The sequence below is a fragment of the Anolis sagrei genome, chromosome 3, assembly GCF_037176765.1.
Source record: "Anolis sagrei isolate rAnoSag1 chromosome 3, rAnoSag1.mat, whole genome shotgun sequence".
NCBI classification, from domain to species: Eukaryota; Metazoa; Chordata; class Lepidosauria; order Squamata; family Dactyloidae; genus Anolis; species Anolis sagrei.
Genome location: NC_090023.1, coordinates 269917318 through 269939620, shown reverse-complemented (window position 1 = coordinate 269939620; position 22303 = coordinate 269917318). Strand labels below are relative to the sequence as shown.

Genomic DNA, 22303 nt, shown 5'->3' with positions numbered 1-22303 from the left:
TGCTTCCACAGCGTGGAGCCATGGCGATTTAAGTGGTGCCAAACTGCATTAATTCAACAATGTACATGCAACCCAAGAATTATTTTTGTGGGGGGGAAGTGCTTCTTGCAGAAACCCAAACAGGAACTACAAATCTGTATTTAATATTTTTGTCACCTTGCAACAAACAACAGTTATAATTGGGAACAGGGCATAGTTAGTATTCCTGGCAAAGAGAATGGAAGGAAAGCAACCCATTCCTCCGCCGCTCTCGAGCTGCCCCTTCCATCTGTGCAAAAACGATGCTCATAACACAAGGGAAGCAGAGGAAGGGGTTGAGTCTGTGTGCCTTTGGTTTATTTATTTACTTTCAGGTCTTATTGAATGGATTAACTCTGAATACACAGCGGCAGATGTTGCGGATCTGAGCATCTGCAAAAGGGAAAGGAAGGAAGAGGAGGGACGGACAGACAGAGGAGGAGGAAAAACCCAAACTGAATGGAAATTGGTTGTTGTTGTTTTCACATCAGGTATCACTAAAAACAACTTTCATTGCAAACAATTGTGATATACTATGACTTCATAGAATCATAGAATCAAAGAGTTGGAAGAGACCTCATGGGCCATCCATTCCAAACCCTTTCTGCCAAGAAGCAGGAATATTGCAATAAATCACCCCTGACAGATGGCCATCCAGCATCTGTTTAAAAGCTTCCAAAGAAGGAGCCTCCACCACACTCCGGGGCAGAGAGTTCCACTGCTGAACAGCTCTCACAGTCAGGAAGTTCTTCCTCATATTCAGATGGAATTGCCTTTCTTGTAGTTTGAAGCCATTGTTCCATTGCGTCCTAGTCTCCAGGGAAGCAGAAAACAAGCTTGCTCCCTCCTCCCTGTGGCTTCCTCTCACATATTTATAAATGGCTCTCATATCTCCTCTCAGCCTTCTCTTCTTCAGGCTAAACATGCCCAGCTTTTTAAGCCACTCCTCATAGGGCTTGTTCTCCAGACCCTTGATCATTTTAGTCGCCCTTCTCTGGACACATTCCAGCATGTCAATATCTCTCTTGAATTGTGGTGCCCAGAATTGGACACAATATTCCAGGTGTGGTCTCACCAAAGGGGAATAGAGCATGGGGAGCAGGACTTCCCTAGATCTAGACACTATGCTCCTATTGATGCAGGCCAAAATCCCATTGGCTTTTTTTGCCGCCGCATCACATTCCTGGCTCATGTTTAACTTGCTGTCCACGAGGACTCCAAGATCTTTTTCACACGTACTGTTCTTGAGCCAGGCATTTTCCCCCATTCTGTATCTTTGCATTTTGTTTTTCCTGCCTAAGTGGAGTATCTTGCATTTGTCCCTGTTGAACTTCATTTTGTTAGTTTTGGCCCATCATCTCTCTAATCTGTCAAGATCGTTTTGAATCCTGCTCCTGTCCTCTGGAGTCTTGGCTCTCCCTCCCAATTTGGTGTCGTCTGCAAAACTTGATGATCCTGCCTTCTAGCCCTTCATCTCAGTCATTAACGAAGATCCTGATCAGGACCGGGCCCAGGACGGAACCCTGCGGCACTCCACTCGTCACTTCTTTCCAAGATGAAGAGGAAGCATTAGTGAGCATCCTGATATAAAATCAGAAAAGCCATATGATCCAGAATATCAAGGCAGGTAACACACAATATCTGCTTTGATTTGGATTATCTGAGTCCACACTGCCATCTAATCCAGTTCAATGTGGATTTAGGTACTACATTCCTCTTTATGACAGACTGGATTCTGGTCCGCTTGTTGGATAGCAGCTGACAATGGTTTGCAGCCCAATACTTGCAAATATTCCAAAACCTGGACAAATGCCAACTCCAAAATACTTCTGGCCCCAATGATTTTGGATAATGCAGGCCAGCTTTTAGAGGCAAGGATAGAAAGATCCATGTTACCTGTAAGCACTTAGGTAAGGAGAAATCCCCTTCCCTTCTTACCTGTTGGGAGCGAGGCTTGTAAGGTGAGCTGCTTTCTAAATCAGCCAAGATGCTGGTCAAGGAGTCTATTTCAGCATCCAAACTGGAACGCCTCTCTTCCAAGGTCTTGGGACCAGTCTTGACCTAGAAGAGGCACCATTCATCAATCAATCCGTTATCATCATCATCATTTGTATTTGCATTTTCCATTTCCCCCCAAAACCAGGACTCAAGGGCAATTTCCAACTGGAACCAAGTATCATGCTCATTATCACCTTTATTTATGTACTATTCTCCGCCAAAAACTAGGACTCAAACCAGCTCCTAACTTGAAACAAATATTGCCCATTTATATACAAAAGCTGAAATGGAACGAAAGGAAACAAGAGCATTCAAAGCAGTTGCAAACATGTAATGAAAAGCCATTTGAAAAGAGCAAGAAAAGTGCAATTAGCAAGCGCACATCTCTGCCTTAGGAGCACTTTCTCTAAAAACATTCAGTTCTCAAAAAGCTGTTAGAATAACAAATAGAAGGCTTTGCTAACTCCAGGAACCATGAGAAGGAAGAAGGTGTTTGAGAATCCCTAGAGCAGGCATGAGCCAACTTTGGCCCTCTGAGTGTTTTGGACTTCAATTCCCACAATTCCTAAAAGCTGCTAGACCAGTGGTTCTCAACCTGGGGGTCGGGACCCCTGTGGAGGCCGTGAGAGGGTATCAAAGGGGTCACCAAAGACCATCAGGAAACACAGTACTTTCTGTTGGTCATTGGGATTCTGTGTGGGAAGTTCAGAATACGCTTTGATTGTTGGTGAACTATAAATGCCAACAACTACAACTCCCAAACGTCAAGGTCTATTTTCCCCAAACTCCACCAGTGTTCACATTTGGGCATATTGAGTATTCGTGCCAAGTTTGGTCCAGATCCATCATTGCATGAATCCACAGCACTCCTCTGGATATAGGGGAACTACAACTCCCAAACTCAAGGTCAATGCCCACAAAACCCTTCCAGGGTTTTCTGTTGGTAATGGGAGTTCTGTGTGCCAAGGTCAGTTTAAATCCATCGCTGGTGGAGTTCAGAATGCTCTTTGATTCTAGGTGAACTATATATCCCAGCAATTGCAACTCCCAAATTACAAAATCAATCCTCCCCCCAACCCCACTAGCATTCACATTTGGGCATATTGGGTATTTGTGCTCAATTTAGTCCAGTGAATGAAAATACATCCTGCATATCAGATATTTACATTACAATTTATAACAGTAGTAAAATGACAGGTATCAAGTAGCAACGAAAACAATATTATGGTTGGGGGTCACCACAACATATGGAACTGCATCAAGGGGTCACGGCATTAGCAAGGTCGAGAACCACTGCACTAGACTCTTACGAACTGTGGGAGTTGAAGTCCAAAACACCCAGAGGATGAACATTGGTCCATGCTTGCCCTAGAGCTTAAATACCCCCAAAGTGCCAGATCCCATCCAATCCTGGAAGCCAAGCAGGGCCATGCCTGGTTAGTACTTGGGTGGGAGACCACCAAGGTTCTATAGCAGTGGTTCTCAACATGTGAGTCCCCAGATGTTTTGTTTTATTTTTAGTTATTTATTTACAGTATTTATATTCTGCCCTTCTCATCCTGCAGGGGACTCAGGGCGGATTACTGTTCTGTTGCACGCTGGGTCTGTAAAGAGTTGTCTTTAAAACAGGACGTGCAACCTTTGCCCAGCAGGAAGCCAGGGGGCCCAAAGAGAAGCTCTTAGGAATTTTCCACCACAAACAGTCTTTAGAGGGCTTGTGAAATATAACCAAGTCTTTTATTGAGCAACAATCAAACAGAAACTTCTCTTGTCTTCAAAAGGTTAAACAAATGCTTCCAGGCTTTTGTGCAACTGATGGCTACTAACTGTTAATTTACTTTAAAGGAAAATCCCTTTCTAACTTCTCCCAGGCTAACTAAGGAAGTCATGCTACCCCTCTATTCTGCTTTGGTTAGACCACATCTGGAATATTGTGTCCAATTCTGGGCACCACAATTCAAGAGAGATATTGACAAGCTGGAATGTGTCCAGAGGAGGGCGATTAAAATGATCAAGGGTCTGGAGAACAAGCCCTATGAGGAGCGGCTTAGGGAACTGGGCATGTTTAGCCTGAAGAAGAGAAGGCTGAGAGGAGATATGATAGCCATGTATAAATATGTGAGAGGAAGCCACAGGGAGGAGGGAGCAAGCTTGTTTTCTGCTTCCTTGGAGACTAGGACGTGGAACAATGGCTTCAAACTACAAGAGAGGAGATTCCATCTGAACATGAGGAAGAACTTCCTGACTGTGAGAGCCGTTCAGCAGTGGAACTCTCTGCCCCGGAGTGTGGTGGAGGCTCCTTCTTTGGAAGCTTTTAAGCAGAGGCTGGATGGCCATTTGTCAGGGGTGATTTGAATGCAATATTCCTGCTTCTTGGAAGGGGGTTGGACTGGATGGCCCATGAGGTCTCTTCCAACTCTTTGATTCTATGATTCTATGACTGTGAACTTAAACCTAACTGATGTGGGCACCACTACCGGGTTGAACTGCATCTCAAAGCACCGAGTGGACCTACCAGCAAGGCCTGCAGTCTGTTCAGCTGGAGTTCTTTGATATTCAAAGTTGTTTCACCCTCTGAAATTCTTCAGAGCTTTAGGGCTGTTTCCCTGGGAATCTTTGGGAATCCTTGGATGCTCTTAAGACTGTTTCCCCCCGGAAGTCTTAAGGGTTGAAGCTTTTGTACAGGGGAAGCTTGCACATGTCCTGGACATTAGCTTTCCTTGCTGAGACTAACTAAAAATGTCTCCCTTCCTTTCCCAATTGCCCTGAGCAAGGGGCGGAACCAAAACTCAACAATGATGGACAGGTGTCCTGCCCTATAACTACAACCAAAGGAAGCCACCTTTCTGCAGAATCCCTGACTGCAAGCAAACATCTAATACAAAGCAAATAAAGTGGGAGCTCCTGGTACAGCCGTACCAGCACAATTACAATGTACATATACATGGCAAACGTTCAATGCCATAGACACACAACATATATAGACAGACACAGAGGCAATTTAACATTCCAACTTTTTCATGAGGGTATTCTGACCACTAGGGGAGCTGTTGCTTCACCGTCCATTTGTGACACTGAGGAAGTACTTCCTCATTCTTTGCAGGCTTGCTGGAGATTTTTATGGCACCATAAATTAGTTAAATTAGCCTCCCCGCGTAGGTGGTACCTAAATTTCCTACTTGACAGATGCAACTGTCTTTCAGGCTGCAAAGGTGGACAGCAAGCTACACAAATTGTTTGGAAACTCACTCCAACCCGGGCTGGCTTTGAACTCATGACCTTTTGGTCAGTAGTGATCTTAATGCAGCTGACTCCCAGGCAGCTGCACCACAGTCCCGGTGCCTTCAGGGTTTTGGCTTTCACCTCCTAGAAATCCTAACATCTGGCAAGCTGTCTGGTATTTCTGGGAGTTGTAGGCCAAAACACCTGGGGACCCACAGGTTGAGAACCACTGTTCTATAGGTTGCATCTTAGAGACAGGAACTAGCAAAACTACTCTTGAGGATTGCTTCCTGAAGAAAAGTCCTTGATGGGGACAACAGGCAACTTGAATTTCCCCACTAAATGTAGCAGACTAGAAAGCAAGGGCCTGCATCAATAGGAGCCTAGTGTCTAGATCTAGGGAAGTCATGCTACCCCTCTTTTCTGCTTTGGTTAGACCACACCTGGAATATTGTGTCCAATTCTGGGCACCACAATTCAAGAGAGATATTGACAAGCTGGAATGTGTCCAGAGGAGGGTGACTCAAATGATCAAGGGTCTGGAGAACAAGCCCTATGAGGAGCGGCTTAAGGAGCTGGGCATGTTTAGCCTGAAGAAGAGAAGGCCGAGAGGAGATATGATAGCCGTGTATAAATATGTGAGAGGAAGCCACAGGGAGGAGGGAGCAAGCTTGTTTTCTGCTTCCTTGGAGACTAGGACGCAATGGAACAATGGCTTCAAACTACAAAAGAGAAGATTCCATCTGAACATGAGGAAGAACTTCCTGGCTGTGAGAGCCGTTCAGCAATGGAACTCACTGCCCCGGAGTGTGGTGGAGGCTCCTTCTTTAGAAGCTTTTAAACAGAGGCTGGATGGCCATCTGTCAGGGGTGATTTGAATGCAATATTCCTGCTTCTTGGCAGAATGGGGTTGGACTGGATGGCCCATGAGGTCTCTTCCAACTCTTTGATTCTATGATTCTATGATTCTAGGGGAAAGGGGCCTTTTGGGAATGTACTCCCAGGATCCCTGGATGGAGAATTTTGGAAGCAAAGATCCCCAAAAGAAGAACCTTACCCAAGGACTGCCAAGAAATACCCTAAAAGGCACTAGATCCCATCTGATCTTGGTCAACCTAAGTTAGGACTTGGATAGAGTGCCATCAATTAATCCCAGGTGCTATAGCAGACATGGGCAAACTTTGGCCCTCCAGGTATTTTGGATTTCAATTGCTGGAACACTGAAGTTTGCCCTTGCCCTGTCAGGATACTACACTTGGATTACCATCACCCTCAGACTACGAGGGATCACCTAAGTAAGTGTAGGCTTTATTCCACAGGAAGGTGTTGGAGTTTTAAAACATACTAACCTATTCTGAAGTTAAATTGCTGGGTTCCTTTAAGTATTGTTAAGTGCTGAGTCACAGTTACAGTGATTAAGCAAGAGAATAATGAGACCCTGAAGTCAGGTTTGCATCAAGTGTATGAGATAATGAAAGCATGAATGGAACATGACATCACATGAGTGTATGTAAGAACACCAACAGAGCAAGTTGGGTGTCAGGTGATTTCATAGAATCATAGAATCATAGAATCAAAGAGTTGGAAGAAACCTCGTGGGCCACCCAGTCCAACCCCATTCTGCCAAGAAGCAGGAATATTGCATTCAAATCACCCCTGACAGATGGCCATCCAGCCTCTGCTTAAAAGCTTCCAAAGAAGGAGCCTCCACCACACTCCGGGGCAGAGAGTTCCACTGCTGAACGGCTCTCACAGTCAGGAAGTTCTTCCTAATGTTCAGATGGAATCTCCTCTCTTGTAGTTTGAAGCCATTGTTCCATTGCGTCCTAGTCTCCAAGGAAGCAGAAAACAAGCTTGCTCCCTCCTCCTCCCTGTGGCTTCCTCTCACATATTTATACATGGCTATCATATCTCCTCTCAGCCTTCTCTTCTTCAGGCTAAACATGCCCAGTTCCCTAAGCCGCTCCTCATAGGGCTTGTTCTCCAGACCCTTGATCATTTTAGTCGCCCTCCTCTGGACACATTCCAGCTTGTCAATATCTCTCTTCAATTGTGGGGCCCAGAATTGGACACAATATTCCAGATGTGGTCTAACCAAAGCAGAATAGAGGGATAGCATGACTTCCCTAGATCTAGACACTAGGCTCCTCTTGATGCAGGCCAAAATCCCATTGGCTTTTTTTGCCGCCACATCACATTGTTGGCTCATGTTTAACTTGTTGTCCACGAGGACTCCAAGATCTTTTTCACACATACTGCTCTCGAGCCAGGCGTCCCCCATTCTGTATCTTTGCATTTCATTTTTTCTGCCAAAGTGGAGTATCTTGCATTTGTCACTGTTGAACTTCATTTTGTTAGTTTTGGCCCATCTCTCTAATCTGTCAAGATCGTTTTGAATCCTGCTCCTGTCCTCTGGAGTATTGGCTCTCCCTCCCAATTTGGTGTCGTCTGCAAACTTGATGATCCTGCCTTCTAGCCCTTCATCTAAGTCATTAATAAAGATGTTGAACAGGACCGGGCCCAGGACGGAACCCTGCGGCACTCCACTTGTCACTTCTTTCCAAGATGAAGAGGATGCATTAGTGAGCACTCTCTGTGTTTGTCCACTTAACCAATTCCAGATCCACCTCACCGTAGTTTTGCCTAGCCCACATTGGACTAGTTTCCTTGTCAGATGGCGTATGGCGTATGGCAAATTGGAGGATTCTGGAGAGAGCTGTGAATACTGTAAATAACTGCAACAAAAGATAAGTTCCTGCGACTGCTGTTTATTGCAAGTATTGCTCACATACTTGGAAGACACCTGTGCGATAATTGTTTTAATGTGTGGAGGTCAGTGCACAGATGATCAACACTTAGTCTTCACAGAGTGAGGTTCCACTGGTGGCATAGTTAACACGACGACCGTGGCTTCTCGATCTGTTGTAGCCTTCTTCCGCCTTCACAGCCGTTGTAACATGTACCATGTTATTCTCTGCCTGCTCCACCATTGAGGTCATTGGGTCTTCGGACTGTGCTTGATCTGGAACCTCCCCGCGGCCACTCCTGGGAGTGCACAACTCCAGTCATTGTGTCCACAAGTTCATTGGAACACGCAAGCCTCCTCACCATGACAAAGTGACAGTCCATCAAGCATTTCTCCGTATGAAGCAGAGAGTGTTTGAGGACCGGGACATCCGTAGGGAGACCAATGAGCTTGTTGATAAAGCTAGATATGAGGAGATATGATAGCCATGTATAAATATGTGAGAGGAAGCCACAGGGAGGAGGGAGCAAGCTTGTTTTCTGCTTCCTTGGAGACTAGGACGCAACAGAACAATGGCTTCAAACTACAAGAGAGAAGATTCCACCTGAACATGAGGAAGAACTTCCTGACTGTGAGAGCCGTTCAGCAGTGGAACTCTCTGCCCCGGAGTGTGGTGGAGACTCCTTCTTTGGAAGCTTTTAAACAGAGGTTGGATGGCCATCTGTCAGGGGTGATTTGAATGCAATATTCCTGCTTCTTGACAGAACGGGGTTGGACTGGATGGCCCATGAGGTCTCTTCCATCTCTTTGATTCTATTTCTATGGCCCATGAGGTCTCTTCCAACTCATTGATTCTATGATTCCTCCCAACCCTGCTATCTACAGACGTCACATGCAACTCCTGGGACGATTCCATCAACGTTGCCTCCAAAAAATCCTGCAAATCTCTTGGGAGGACAGGTGGACAAATGTCAGCACACTGAAAGAAGAAAGACTACAAGCACTGAAGTGATGGTCCTCCGCCATCAACTCCACTGGACCGGCCATGTTGTCTGGATGCCTGACCACCATCTCCCAAAGTAGTTGCTCTACTCCGAACTCAAGAATGGAAGATGGAATGTTGGTGGGCAAGAAAAGAGATTCAAAGCCAACCTTCAAAGCTCTGGCATAGACACTGAGAACTGGGAAGCCCTAGCCCTTGAGCACTCCAGCTGGAGGTCAGCTGTGACCAGCAGTGCTGTAGAATTTGAATATGCACAAATGGAGAGCAGAAGAGAGATACGTGCTAAGAGGAAGGTGCATCAAGCCAACCCTGACCGGGACCACCTTCCACCTGGAAACCAATGCCCTCACTGCGGGAGAAGATGCAGATCAAGAATAGGGCTCCACAGTCACCTATGGACCCACCGCCAGCACACCCATCTTGGAAGACAATCCTACTCGGACAACGAGGGATTGTCTAAGTAAGTAAATAAGTGCTCACATACTACAGACAGAACTTGAATACTGTTTGGAGGTTTGAGCTGAGAAGCTCTGCTTCAGGTTAAAGAAATACCTGACAGAAGGAACTGTCCAATCTAGCTCTGAAGATTCCTTGCCTAAGAAAGCTCTGTGGAATTAATAGGCTCACCAGAAGTCCACAGGTGTCACAAAAACACACAAGATTAGAGAGATGATGGGCCAACCCCATTCTGCCAAGAAGCAGGGGAATTGCATTCATAGCACCCCCAACAGATGGCCACCCAGCCTCTGTTTAAAAGCTTCCAAAGAAGGAGCCTCCAGCACACTCCAGGGCAGAGAGTTCCACTGCTGAATGGCTCTCACAGTCAGGAAGTTCTTCCTCATGTTCAGATGGAATCTCCTTTCTTGTAGTTTGAAGTCATTGCTCCATTGCATCCTAGTCTCCAGGGCAGCAGAAAACAAGCTTGCTTCCTCCTCCCTATTACTTCCCCTCACATACTTATACATGGCTATCATATATCCTCTCAGCCTTCTCTTCTTCAGGCTAAACATGCCCAGCTCTTTAAGCCGCTTCTCATAGGGCTTGTTCTTCAGACCCTTGATCATTTTAGTCGCCCTCCTCTGGACACATTCCAGCTTATCAACATATCTCTTCAATTGTGGTGCCCAGAATTTGACACAGTATTCCAGATGTGGTCCAACCAAGGCAGAAGAGAGAATGGCTAGCATGACTTCCCTGGATCTAGACACTAGGCTCCTATTGATGCAGCCCAAAATCCCATTGGCTTTTTTTTTTTTTTTTTGCCACCACATCATATTCCTGGCTCATGCTTAACTTGTTGTCCACGAGGACTCCAAGATCTTTTTCACACGTACTGCTCTCGAGCCAGGCCTCGTCCCCCATTCTGTATCTTTGCATTTCATTTTTTTCTGCCAAAGTGGAGTCTCTTGCATTTGTCCCTGTTGAACTTCATTTTGTTAGTTTTGGCCCATCTCTCTAATCTGTCAAGATCGTTTTGAATCCTGCTCCTGTCCTCTGGAGTATAGGCTCTCCCTCCCAATTTGGTGTCATCTGCAAACTTGATGATCCTGCCTTCTAACCCTTCGTCTAAGTCATTATTAAAGATCCTGAACAGGACCGGGCCCAGGACGGAACCCTGTGGCACTCCACTTGTCACTTCTTTCCAAGATGACATTGGCTTTTTTTGCCGCCACATGACATTATTGGCTCATGTTTAACTTGTTGTTCACAAGGACCCCAAGATCTTTTTCACACGTACTGCTCTCGAGCCAGGCATCGTCCCCCATTCTGTCTCTTTTTATTTCATTTTTTTCTGCCTAAGTGGAGTCTCTTGCATTTATGGGGAGCATGACTTCCCTGGACCTAGACACTATGCTCCTATTGATGCAGGTCAAAATCCCATTGGCTTTTTTTCTGTATCTTTGCATTTCCTTTTTTCTGCCAAAGTGGAGTCTCTTGCATTTGTCCCTGTTGAACTTCATTTTGTTAGTTTTGGCCCTTCATCTCTCTCATCTGTTCAGATTGTTCTTGAAGCCCAACAGGGAAGGAACAGAACATGAAAGGCTGTCCCCTGAAGCACCCTGTCTCCTATTCTCATCGGACATGCAATGAAATATTATGGGACTCAGAAGGCCCTCTTTCAAGGATTTCAGGCTCCCTAAAAGCTCATATGGTCTGACGGTCTCTTTCCAGCCTTTCTCCTTAAGCATTTCTCTCCAACATTGAGGCTTGCAGCGTTTCCATCCCTACGGAGATGCCTTGACACAGTGTTGGCGGCATTTCCCAAATCTTAGGAAAGAGATGGGCAAGAAACATGACCTGAGTTGGCTCTTTGGACAGGCTGAGTGGGGAACAGCACAATAACAAACTCTTACACAACTGTTTGGGAGTGTTTTTAATTTCAAATTCACATTCTCTCTCCCGGAAAAAAAAGCCTTAGAAGCCATGCCTTTCACACATGTACAAAGCCACATCTGCTTAAAAACTGCCACGAGTTCTTGACGGGGCTGGAAGCTGTCGGACCTGGAAGGATCCAATTTGCTGTCTCTTGAAAACAATGGTCCAAATGCGGAGCCATCTGTCTCTGGGTCCCGGCGCAATAACCGAGGAGTTATATTCAAGATGCTGGTGTTGACACACAATACCCACGGAGCCCAGGGACAGGATATGAACGGTTGTTTACTCCAATATGAGCCTGCCTTGAATTTCAGATCTTCAATGGAGACCCTGCGGTGTGTCCCACCAGGCTGGAGATACATAAAACGAGGCAGGGAAAACAATCCCCAAATTGTATTTTCTGTACAGCACAACCATGCGGGGATTTTGCAGAAAACAAGTCCTGCATTGCAAAGAGTCTCATTGGTCTGGGAGTCTTTCAGAGAGCTAATGCAGTGTATTGGTGTTTGCTCTGGATGATGGGTGCATTATTGTTGTTATCACCATCACCATCACCATCACCATCACCACCACCACAATCATCATCATCATCATCATCTTCATCATCATCATCATCATATTGTCGAAGGCTTTCATGGCCGGAATCACTGGGTTGTTGTAGGTTTTTCTGTTCAACCACGGTTGAACAGAAGCTCTCCGAAGCTCTAGGCGTCCTTACTGCCTATTACAGGGAAAACCAGCTGATCCCTAATCCATCTAAAACACAGACATGTGCTTTTCATCTCAAGAACAGACAAGCATCCCGAGCTTGGGAAGGAATCCCACTGGAGCACTGCAGTGCACCCAAATACCTTGGAGTCACTCTGGACCATGCTCTTACCTACAAGAAGCACTGCCTGAACATCAAGCAAAATGTGGGCGCTAGAAACAATATCATACGAAAGCTGACTGGCACAACCTGGGCATCACAACCGGACACAGTAAAGACATCTGCCCTTGTGCTTTGCTACTCTGCTGCTGAGTGTGCATGCCCAGTGTGGAAGACATCTCACCACACTAAAACAGTGGATGTGGCTCTGAATGAGACATGCCGCATTATCACGGGGTGTCTGCGCCCTACACCGCTGGAGAAATTACACTGCTTAGCCGGTATTGCACCACCTGACATCCGCCGGGAAGTGGCAGCCAATAGTGAAAGGACCAAGGCAGAGACATCTCCAGCTCATCCCCTGTTTGGGTATCAGCCAGCTCGTCAACAACTTAAATCTAGAAACAGTTTTCTAAGATCTACAGAGACACTCGCTGGAACACCTCAGCAAGCGAGAGTCCAAAAGTGGCAGGCTCAAACCCAGAACCTCAACCGATGGCTGATACCAAATGAGAGACTCCCCGCTGGGCACACAGAAGATTGGGCGACTTGGAAGGCGCTGAACAGACTGCGCTCTGGCACCACGAGATGCAGAGCCAACCTCAAGAAATGGGGCTACAAAGTGGAATCCTCGACATGCGAGTGCGGAGAAGAGCAAACCACTGACCACCTGCTGCAATGCACCCTGAGCCCTGCCACATGTACAATGGAGGACCTTCTTGCAGCAACACCAGAGGCACTCCAAGGGGCCAGATACTGGTCAAAGGACATTTATCCAACTACCAAACTCACAAGTTTTGTATTTGTCTGTTTGTTTGTTTGCTTTGTTCTGTTAGAAATGTAATATAATGGACTGGTTGCTCTGACACGACAAATAAAAAAATAAAAAAGCCATGGCAGTCAAAGTGGGACGAAACTGCATTAATTTTGGAATGTAGAGGAAGCATTCTTTTCTGGGACAGCAGACAGAAACCAGGCTCCATCTTCGATTATGACCTCCTTTCAGATATTCAAACAAGGCTCTGATGTCTTCTCTCCACCTTCCCTTTTGCAGCCATGGAGGTCGTCTTTCTTCTTGCGACGTCTTGAAAATCTTTAATCTGGATTTGGTCGCTAGTGTTGCACTCGCCAAGGAAGTTACCTTGAAATGCTTGAATGGATGTGATTTAATGCTTTGGTTGCGGAGTAGGAACAAAGAAGCCGCACAATGAACACCCATGACCTATTCCAAACATGGCTTGCAATGCTTTCACTCCTGTCGCTCTTGAAGTACAATTTACAACCATTGATAAAGTATTGATTGCCTGACATTTCTATCTGCCTGACATTTCTCTGCTCGGAAGAAAAATCACTCTCTGAGTTTTTAATTCAGTGGAAGGTTGTGGTATCGCTGCGTAAATGGATATGAATTATTATATGTGCTGTTGTGAGTTTTCTGGGCTGTCTGGCCATGCTCCAGAAGCATTCTCTCCTTACGTTTTGCCCACATCTATGGCAGGCATGCTCAGAGGTTGAGAGGTCTGTTGGAACTAGGAAAAAGGGTTTATATATCTGTGGAATGACCAGGGTGGGACAAAGGACTCTTGTCTGTTTGAGCTAGGTGTGAATGTTTCAACTGTTATTGCTTTGTTTTGATTTATTTTGCTGTATTGTTGTTGTTGTTGTTTTATTGTTGTATGTAGGAAGATAAATGAACCTCTCTGCCTAGTTTCTAACAGGCCTTTCAACCTCTGAGGATGCCTGCCATGTTGTTGTTCATTCGTTCAGTCGTCTCCGACTCTTCGTGACCTCATGGACCAGCCCACGCCAGAGCTCCCTGTCGGCCGTCACCACCCCCAGCTCCTTCAAGGTCAGTCCAGTCACTTCAAGGATGCCATCCATCCATCTTGCCCTTGGTCGGCCCCTCTTCCTTTTGCCTTCCACTTTCCCCAGCATAATTGTCTTCTCTAGGCTTTGCTGTCTCCTCATGATGTGGCCAAAGTACTTCAACTTTGTCTCTAGTATCTTTCCCTCCAGTGAGCAGTCGGGCTTTATTTCCTGGAGGATGGACTGGTTGGATCTTCTCGCAGTCCAAGGCACTCTCAGCACTTTCCTCCAACACCACAGTTCAAAAGCATCGATCTTCCTTCGCTCAGCCTTCCCTAAGGTCCAGCTCTCACATCCGTAGGTTACTACAAGGAATACCATGCCTGCCATAGGTGTGGGCAAAATGTCAGAAGTGAATGCTTCTGGAACACGGCCAGACAGCCTGAAAAACTCACAACAACCCAATGATTCTGGCCATGAAATCTTCAAAAACACATTATTATATGTCTTGGTATGTGTCTACTGTTGAGCCCCTTCTACACTGCCGTATAAAATCCAGATTATCTGCTTTGAACTGGATTATATGGCAGTGAGGACTCACATAATCCAGTTCAAAGCAGATAATATGGATTTGATAATCTGTATTATATTTCAGTGTAGAAGGGGCATTAGGCAAGGAACACAGAGGTAGGTAGTTCCTTCCTCTGAAAATGAGCTTATAATACCTGATATTTGTTGGCGGGGTGCTTGTTTATAGAGCTATTGTCCTCCCAACCCTGCTCTATGCCTGTGAGACGTGGACTGTCTACAGACATCACATGCAACTCCTGGAACGATTCCATCAGCGCTGTCTCCGGAAAAATCCTGCAAATCTCTTGGGAACACAAGATATTTCTAAACAGAAGATGGAGGGCTATCTGCTAGGACTGCTTTGATAGTGTCTTCCTGCCTGTGTTGCACTCTAGCCTTGAAACACCTTTTCACCCAGCACCACATCAGAGTCCAGTAGTAACTAACTACAGCAGTTTATTAAGAAAAGTGTGTAGAAAAGGGCATTTCCCAAAAAGCAGTGAAAATTGTGCCATAAAATAGCAGTAGTCCATATATACAAAAGATCAGTAGTCCTAAATAGCAAGGTACATGAAATCAAGAAAGTCACGATCATAGGCATAAATCCGTAAGCATGAAAACAGGAACTTTTCCAAGGCAAAACTCTTTCAAGAACATAGGCAAACACAGGAGACTTGAATCATAGAATAGAATCATAGAATCAAAGAGTTGGAAGAGACCTCCTGGGCCATCCAGTCCAACCCCATTCTGCCAAGAAGCAGGAATATTGCATTCAAATTACCCCTGACAGATGGCCATCCAGCCTCTGTTTCAAAGCTTCCAAAGAAGGAGCCTCCACCACACTCCGGGGCAGAGAGTTCCACTGCTGAACGGCTCTCACAGTCAGGAAGTTCTTCCTCGTGTTCAGATGGAATCTCCTCTCTTGTAGTTTGAAGCCATTCCTCCATTGCGTCCTAGTCTCCAGGGAAGCAGAAAACAAGCTTGCTCCCTCCTCCTCCCTGTGGCTTCCTCTCACATATTTCTACATGGCTATCATATCTCCTCTCAGCCTTCCCTTCTTCAGGCTAAACATACCCAGCTCCTTAAGCCGCTCCTCATAGGGCTTGTTCTCCAGACCCTTGATCATTTTAGTTGCCCTCCTCTGGACACATTCCAGCTTGTCAATATCTCTCTTGAATTGTGGTGCCCAGAATTGGACACAATATTCCAGGTGTGGTCTAACCAAAGCAGAAAAGAGCATGGGGAGCATGAATTCCCTGGATCTAGACACTAGGCTCCGATTGATGCAGGCCAAAATCCCATTGGCTTTTTTTGCCGCCACATCACATTGTTGGCTCATGTTTAACTTGTCCACGAGGACTCCAAGATCTTTTTCACACGTACTGCTCTCGAGCCAGGCATTGTCCCCCATTCTGTATCTTTGCATTTCATAAGCTTGAGAGCTGAAACAGGAACTTGAATTTATGGCAATGTTGTCTGCTCTGGAGATGCCAAGTAAACATCACTTAATTTAAACCCAGGCGCAAACAAGAAGCCATTAGGTTGTGGCTATATGGCCATGGTCTAGAGGCATTCTCTCCTGATGTTTCTCCTGCATCTATGGCAAGCATCCTCACTACCTCTGAAGATGCTTGCCATAGATGCAGGTGAAACGTCAGGAGAGAATGCCTCTAGACCAGTGTTTCTCAACCTTCCTAATGCCGTGACCCCTGAATATAGTCCCTCATGTTGTAGTGACCCCCAACCATAATATTGTTTTCGTTGCTACTTCATAACAGTCATTTTACCAATGTTATAAATCATAATGTAAATATCAGATATGCAAGATGTATTTTCATTCACTGGACCAAACTGGGCACAAATACCAAATGCAACCACATGTAAATGCTAGTGGGGTTGGGGGAGGATTGATTTTGTCATTTGGGAGTTGTAGTTGCTGGGATTTATAGTTCACCTACAATCAAAGCGCATTCTGAACTCCACCAGCAATGGATTTGAACCTAATTTGCGACACAGAACTCCCATGAGCAACGGAAAACACTGGAAGAGTTTGGTGGGCATTGACCTTGAGTTTGGGAGTTGTAGTTCACCTATATCCAGAGAGCACTGTGGACTCATGCAATGATGGATCTGAACCAAACTTGACACAAATACTCAATATGCACAAATGTGAACACTGGTGGAGCCTGGGGAAAATAGACCTTGACATTTGGGAGTTGTAGTTGCTGGGATTTATAGTTCATTACAATCAAAGCACATTCTGAACTCCACCAACGATAGAATTGGCTCAAACTTCCCACATGGAATCCCCATGACCATCAGAAAACACTGTTTTCTGATGGTCTTTGGCGACCCCTCTGACACCCCTTTGCGACCCCCTCAGGGGTCCCGACCCCCAGGTTGAGAAACACTGCTCTAGACCATGGCCATATAGCCCGAAAAAACCTACAACAACCCAGTGATTCCGGCCATGAAAGCCTTCGACAATTAGACAATTAGCCATTAGATCATGTCTCTGGCACCTGGGCTTGTTCAGAGTTTTTCCTGAACACCTAATTAATCTATCCTTCACTCCCTCCATGCAGAGGCCTAATCTGATATCACGGGAAAACTCCACATCTGCTAAAGGCCAATCCCCATGAGAACTGGACTTTTCCCCAGTTGCTAAGGAATGAACATTGCAGTTCAAAACATTATCTGTCTCATCTTCAACTGCCTGCACTTCTTTCTGATCTAAAGCCTATAAATAACGTCAGTGGGAAACCCATCATCCCCCTCGTCCTCTGAGAAATCCCCAGCATCTTCCTGCTGAGCCCCAACAGCCTGGCAGAATTATGAGACTGGACTGGATGACCTTTGGGTGTATCATCCAACTCTAGGATTCTTGTTCAAAGGAGCAAAACGATAAATCCCCTTCCTGACCCTCGCGGCATGTCCAGCCATGCTTCAGATTCTGGTAAACATCTCCAGTGTGGCTGAACATTTATTTCCAGCGAATGTTGACAGCAGTGGAGACAGGGGCCGGCTTATGCAATCCCCATGCCCATAAATCATCAGGGAACAGAACAAAACAAAAGAGAAGAGCATAAAAGGGGGAAAGAGCAAAAGGACTGGGTTTCTTGAACATCTCACACTGAGAGGAATTTCAAGCTGGGTTTAGATCTAATGCAACAGCCGGACATTCTCCTTTTAGATAGATCCTTTGTGGTAGACGTTGTATCAGAAAAGACTTGGATGTGCTTCTGCATTTGTCTAAAGCAGGACTGGTCTAAGTACAGGCCCTGAAAATCCCCAGATTTGTGTTCCTGGGTTATAAATGTCATTTCCTAATTGGCTCTATCATAAAAAAAACCCCAACATAGGACAGTGTACTGAACTGCAAAACCTTTGTTTTTGCAAGAGGGACAAAGTTTCTAGAGTATGACAATTACTAACTACTTTCAAAGTAAGCATCTGACAATTAAACAGGAAATAACACTTTCAAACCAGGACCATTCCATGTTTTGTTACCTAGTATAATTTGGAGGGCACCAAGAGTCAGAAGCAACTAAACAAATAAACAAAAGAAAAAGGAGGAGAGATCGTGTATATATTGTACAAACTGTATATATTTTGGTTTATAGAACTTTAAAGATAAGAAGCTTTCCTGGTTGGAATGAAGACATTCTTTTGTGCTGCTGAACTGCTGGTCTGAAGATTGGCAGTTCAAATCCAAAGGATGGGGTGAGCTCCCACTGTCAGCCCTAACTCCTGCCAATCTAGCAGTTCAAAAACATGCAAATATGAGTAGATCAATAGGTACCACCTCGGCAGGAGACGCAAAAAGACGCTCCAAAAAATCATGCTGGCCATGCAACCAGGAGATATCTACAGGCAATGCAGGTTCCTTGGCTTGGAAATGAAAATGAGCACCTCACCCAGAACCAGAGCCAGAAATGAAAGGAGAAGGCTTTGCCTTTGTCTGTGTATTTGTGTCTTATTGTATGTCATTGTAATAAGGCACTGAATGTTTGTCTGTTTATATGCGGTAATGTGCTCTGAGTCCCTTTGGGAAGAAGTGTGGAATATAAATAAAGTGTTGTTGTTGTTGTTACTATTATTATTATTATTATTATTATTATTATTATTATTATTATCCAGAGTTACTAAGAGTAAATGAAACGAAAAACAAGATTATGGCAACCAGACTGATTGATAACTGGGAAATAGAGGGAGAAAACATGGAAGCAGTGACAGACTTTGTATTTCTAGGTGCAAAGATGACTGCAGCCAGGAAATCAGGTGATGCTTCCTTTTTGGGAGGAGAGCAATGACCAATCTCGATAAAATAATGAAGAGAAGAGACATCACACTGGCAACAAAGATCCACATAGTCAAAGCCATGGTATTCCCTGTAGTAACCTACGGATGTGAGAGCTGGACCTTAGGGAAGGCTGAGCGAAGGAAGATCGATGCTTTTGAACTGTAGTGTTGGAGGAAAGTTCTGAGAGTGCCTTAGAATCATAGAACCAAAGAATCAAAGAGTTGGAAGAGACCTCATGGGCCATCCAGTCCAACCCCATTCTGCCAAGAAGCAGGAATATTGCATTCAAAGCACCCCTGACAGATGGCCATCCAGCCTCTGCTTCAAAGCTTCCAAAGAAGGAGCCTCCACCACACTCCAGGGCAGAGAGTTCCACTGCTGAACAGCTCTCACAGTCAGCAAGTTCTTCCTCATGTTCAGATGGAATCTCCTCTCTTGTAGTTTGAAGCCATTGCTCCATTGCATCCTAGTCTCCAGGGAAGGAGAAAACAAGCTTGCTCCCTCCTCCCTGTGGCTTCCTCTCACATATTTATACATGGCTATCATATCTCCTTTCAGCCTTCTCTTCTTCAGGCTAAACACAACCAGCTCCTTAAGCCGCTCCTCCTTGGACTGCAAGAAGATCCAACCAGTCCATACTTCAGGAAAGAAAGCCCGACTCCTCACTGGAGGGAAGAATAGCAGAGGCCAAGATGAAGTCCTTTGGCCACATCATGAGGAGACAGGAAAGCTTGGAGAAGACATCAATGCTTGGGGGAAAGGAAGGAAAAAGGAAGAGGGGCTGACCAAGGGCAAGGTGGATGGATGGCATCCTTGAAGTGACTGTATTGACCTTGAAGGAGCTGGGGGCGGTGATGGCTGACAGGGAGCTCTGGCGTGGGCTGGTCCATGAGGTCACAAAGAGTCGAAAGTGACTAAACGAATGAACGACAACAACTAAGAGTATCAGTCCTCACTTCTGCTGTGTAGCCTGAAGTTTGCTAAAGTATATTTAGAGGCTAGAACCATGATGGCGAACCTATGACACGTGTGTCAGCACTGACACGCGCAGCCATTTTTGATGACACACGGTCGCATGTGGCCGCATACAGAGAAGATGGGGCCGCATCCCAAGAGGACATTTCATCCTCGGCTCCTACACCAGCATTTTTGTATAATACCAAGATATATGGCATTATAGCAAAAGCAGGTAAGTTAAATAATTAGTTTTTGGTTTATTAAATACAGTTATATATTACAATAATATATTTTTGTTATTAAACTATAAATATAATGAAATTATGTTTTTTCTCTCGAAGTGACACCCCACCCGGGTTATGCTCGATTTTTGGCAAGTATTGACACACTAAGCTCAAAAGATTGCCCATCATTGGGCTAGAAGATTACCCAACAGAGACTCCATGAGATATTCATGGAAAAACTAGAGCAAAAGGTTGTGCAGGATGTCCCACATAAACAAAGTTGTTGTAACCCAGGAACAAAAATCATGTTACATCGTGCTGTCAGCTGCTTGTTCGTGGGGATTAAAATGAATGATCCTCCCACCTGTGAGCCCGAAGGCCTAAGTTTTGCAGATCAGGTAACGGAAGCTCAGTGCCCAGCCCTCGTCCTTCTCCGTCCTGGGATCAAGAGGCACCTTCCTTGCAAGGTCATCCCAAGAGAGCAGAGCCAGCGGAGAGCAACTTCCCTGCCTCTCGTCTCCCCTTTTTTAATTAATAAAATTACAGCTCAGAGCTCATTAACGATAATTACGGCCGCGGCTAGAGCTTCCCGTTCCTTTGCCGGCTGCCGCCCCCGCCGACCTTAATCCTGTGCCAAATGCAGCGTGAATTAAGGTTTAATTAGCTATTAAATAGAATTAGCGGTCTCCGGTGGCAACGTGGCAAAAGGGAACAATTGGACGAAGAGGAGGAGGAGGATGGCACATGGTGGATCTGCCACGTGTTTTTGCAGGGAAACAGTGGCCAGAACAGCCTCTGCTCCTCTTGCCCGGTCCATAAGTTGCCAATGTACCCCTGCTGCTGTGTTATCTATTTAGCCATTGTGTAAGGCCTATTTCGATTTCACATAAGAAGAGTTTTGTCAGTGTATAGAATGAAAGAATCATGGAATCATAGAATCAAAGAGTTGGAAGGGACCTCATGGGCCATCCAGTCCAACCCCCTGCCAAGAAGTACGAATATTGCATTCAAATCACCCCTGACAGATGGCCATCCAGCCTCTCTTTAAATGCTTCCAAAGAAGGAGCCTCCACCACACTCTGGGGCAGAGAGTTCCACTGCTGAACGGCCCTCACAGTGTAAGTATTGGTCATGTAGTTGCACCTCCTTGGATGCTGCGAAACCTTCTCATCACAGCCGAATTTAAGATGCAATCATTGGTGCATTCAGATTGCAGGAACTGCCCTGTGCATTACTGATCTCTCTGCTTTTCCAGGTGTTTTGGAGTTCAGCTCCCAGATATCTCAGCCAGCTTGCCAGCTTGTTAGGACTTGTGGGAGCTGGAGTCCAAAGCATCTGGAGGAGCACAGTTTGAGAATCAGAGTCATAGAATCACCACAATTCAAGAGAGATATTGACAAGCTGGAATGTGTCCAGAGGAGGGCAACTAAAATTGTCAAGGGTCTGGAGAACAAGCCCTATGAGGAGCGGCTTAAGGAGCTGGGCATTTTTAGCCTGAAGAAGAGAATCACAGAATCAAATAGTTGGAAGAGACCTCATGGGCCATCCAGTTCAACCCCCTGCCAAAAAGCAGGAAAATTGCATTCAAAGCACCCTCGACAGATGGCCATCCAGCCTCTGTTTAAAAGCTTCCAAAGAAGGAGCCTCCACCACACTCCAGAGCAGAGAGTTCCACTGCTGAATGGCTCTCACAGTCAGGAAGTTCTTCCTCATGTTCAGGTGGAATCTCCTTTCTTGTACTTTGAAGCCATTGTTCCATTGCGTCCTAGTCTCCAGGGAAGCAGAAAACAAGCTTGCTCCCTCCTCCTCCCTGTGGCTTCCTCTCACATATCTATACATGGCTATCATATCTCCTCTCAGCCTTCTCAGCCATGCAAACTGCATTAAGAGAAAGGAGGAATGGAGAGAAAGGGAACGCAATAATACTCGGCACCGATAAGCCATGTTTTCTTACCTGAACATGGAAAAGAGCCTCATCTGGAGGAGGCGGAGGAGGAAGGAAGGCGCCGGAGGATGGAGGGAAAGCCCCAGGATCATTTGCCGAAGGAGGAGGCGGTGGAGGTGGAGGCGGTGGTGGCGGAAAGTCACCTACAGGTACACAAGGATAACCAGAAAGGTCAGACAGGGTTGTATATATCACACATCTATGTTCCTGAAATGAAATAATACTGTGAGTCCTAGCTATGGGGGAAAGACAGGCTGCATAGAATGT

General features: G+C 45.6%; 1 protein-coding gene across 4 annotated transcripts in view; it reads right to left on the bottom strand.

Moving 5' to 3' along the window:
- The window catches only part of LPP (LIM domain containing preferred translocation partner in lipoma), a 398174-nt gene that overhangs the window by 179318 nt on the left and 196553 nt on the right, over window positions 1–22303 (bottom strand). For all 4 annotated transcript variants that reach the window (XM_067466127.1, XM_067466130.1, XM_067466126.1 and 1 more), the window contains exons 5-6: window positions 22046–22179; window positions 1957–2079 (exon numbers count right to left, since the gene is read on the bottom strand). In XM_067466127.1, the coding sequence (XP_067322228.1) occupies window positions 1957–2079; window positions 22046–22179 (257 nt within the window). The remainder of the gene's footprint in view (window positions 1–1956; window positions 2080–22045; window positions 22180–22303) is intronic.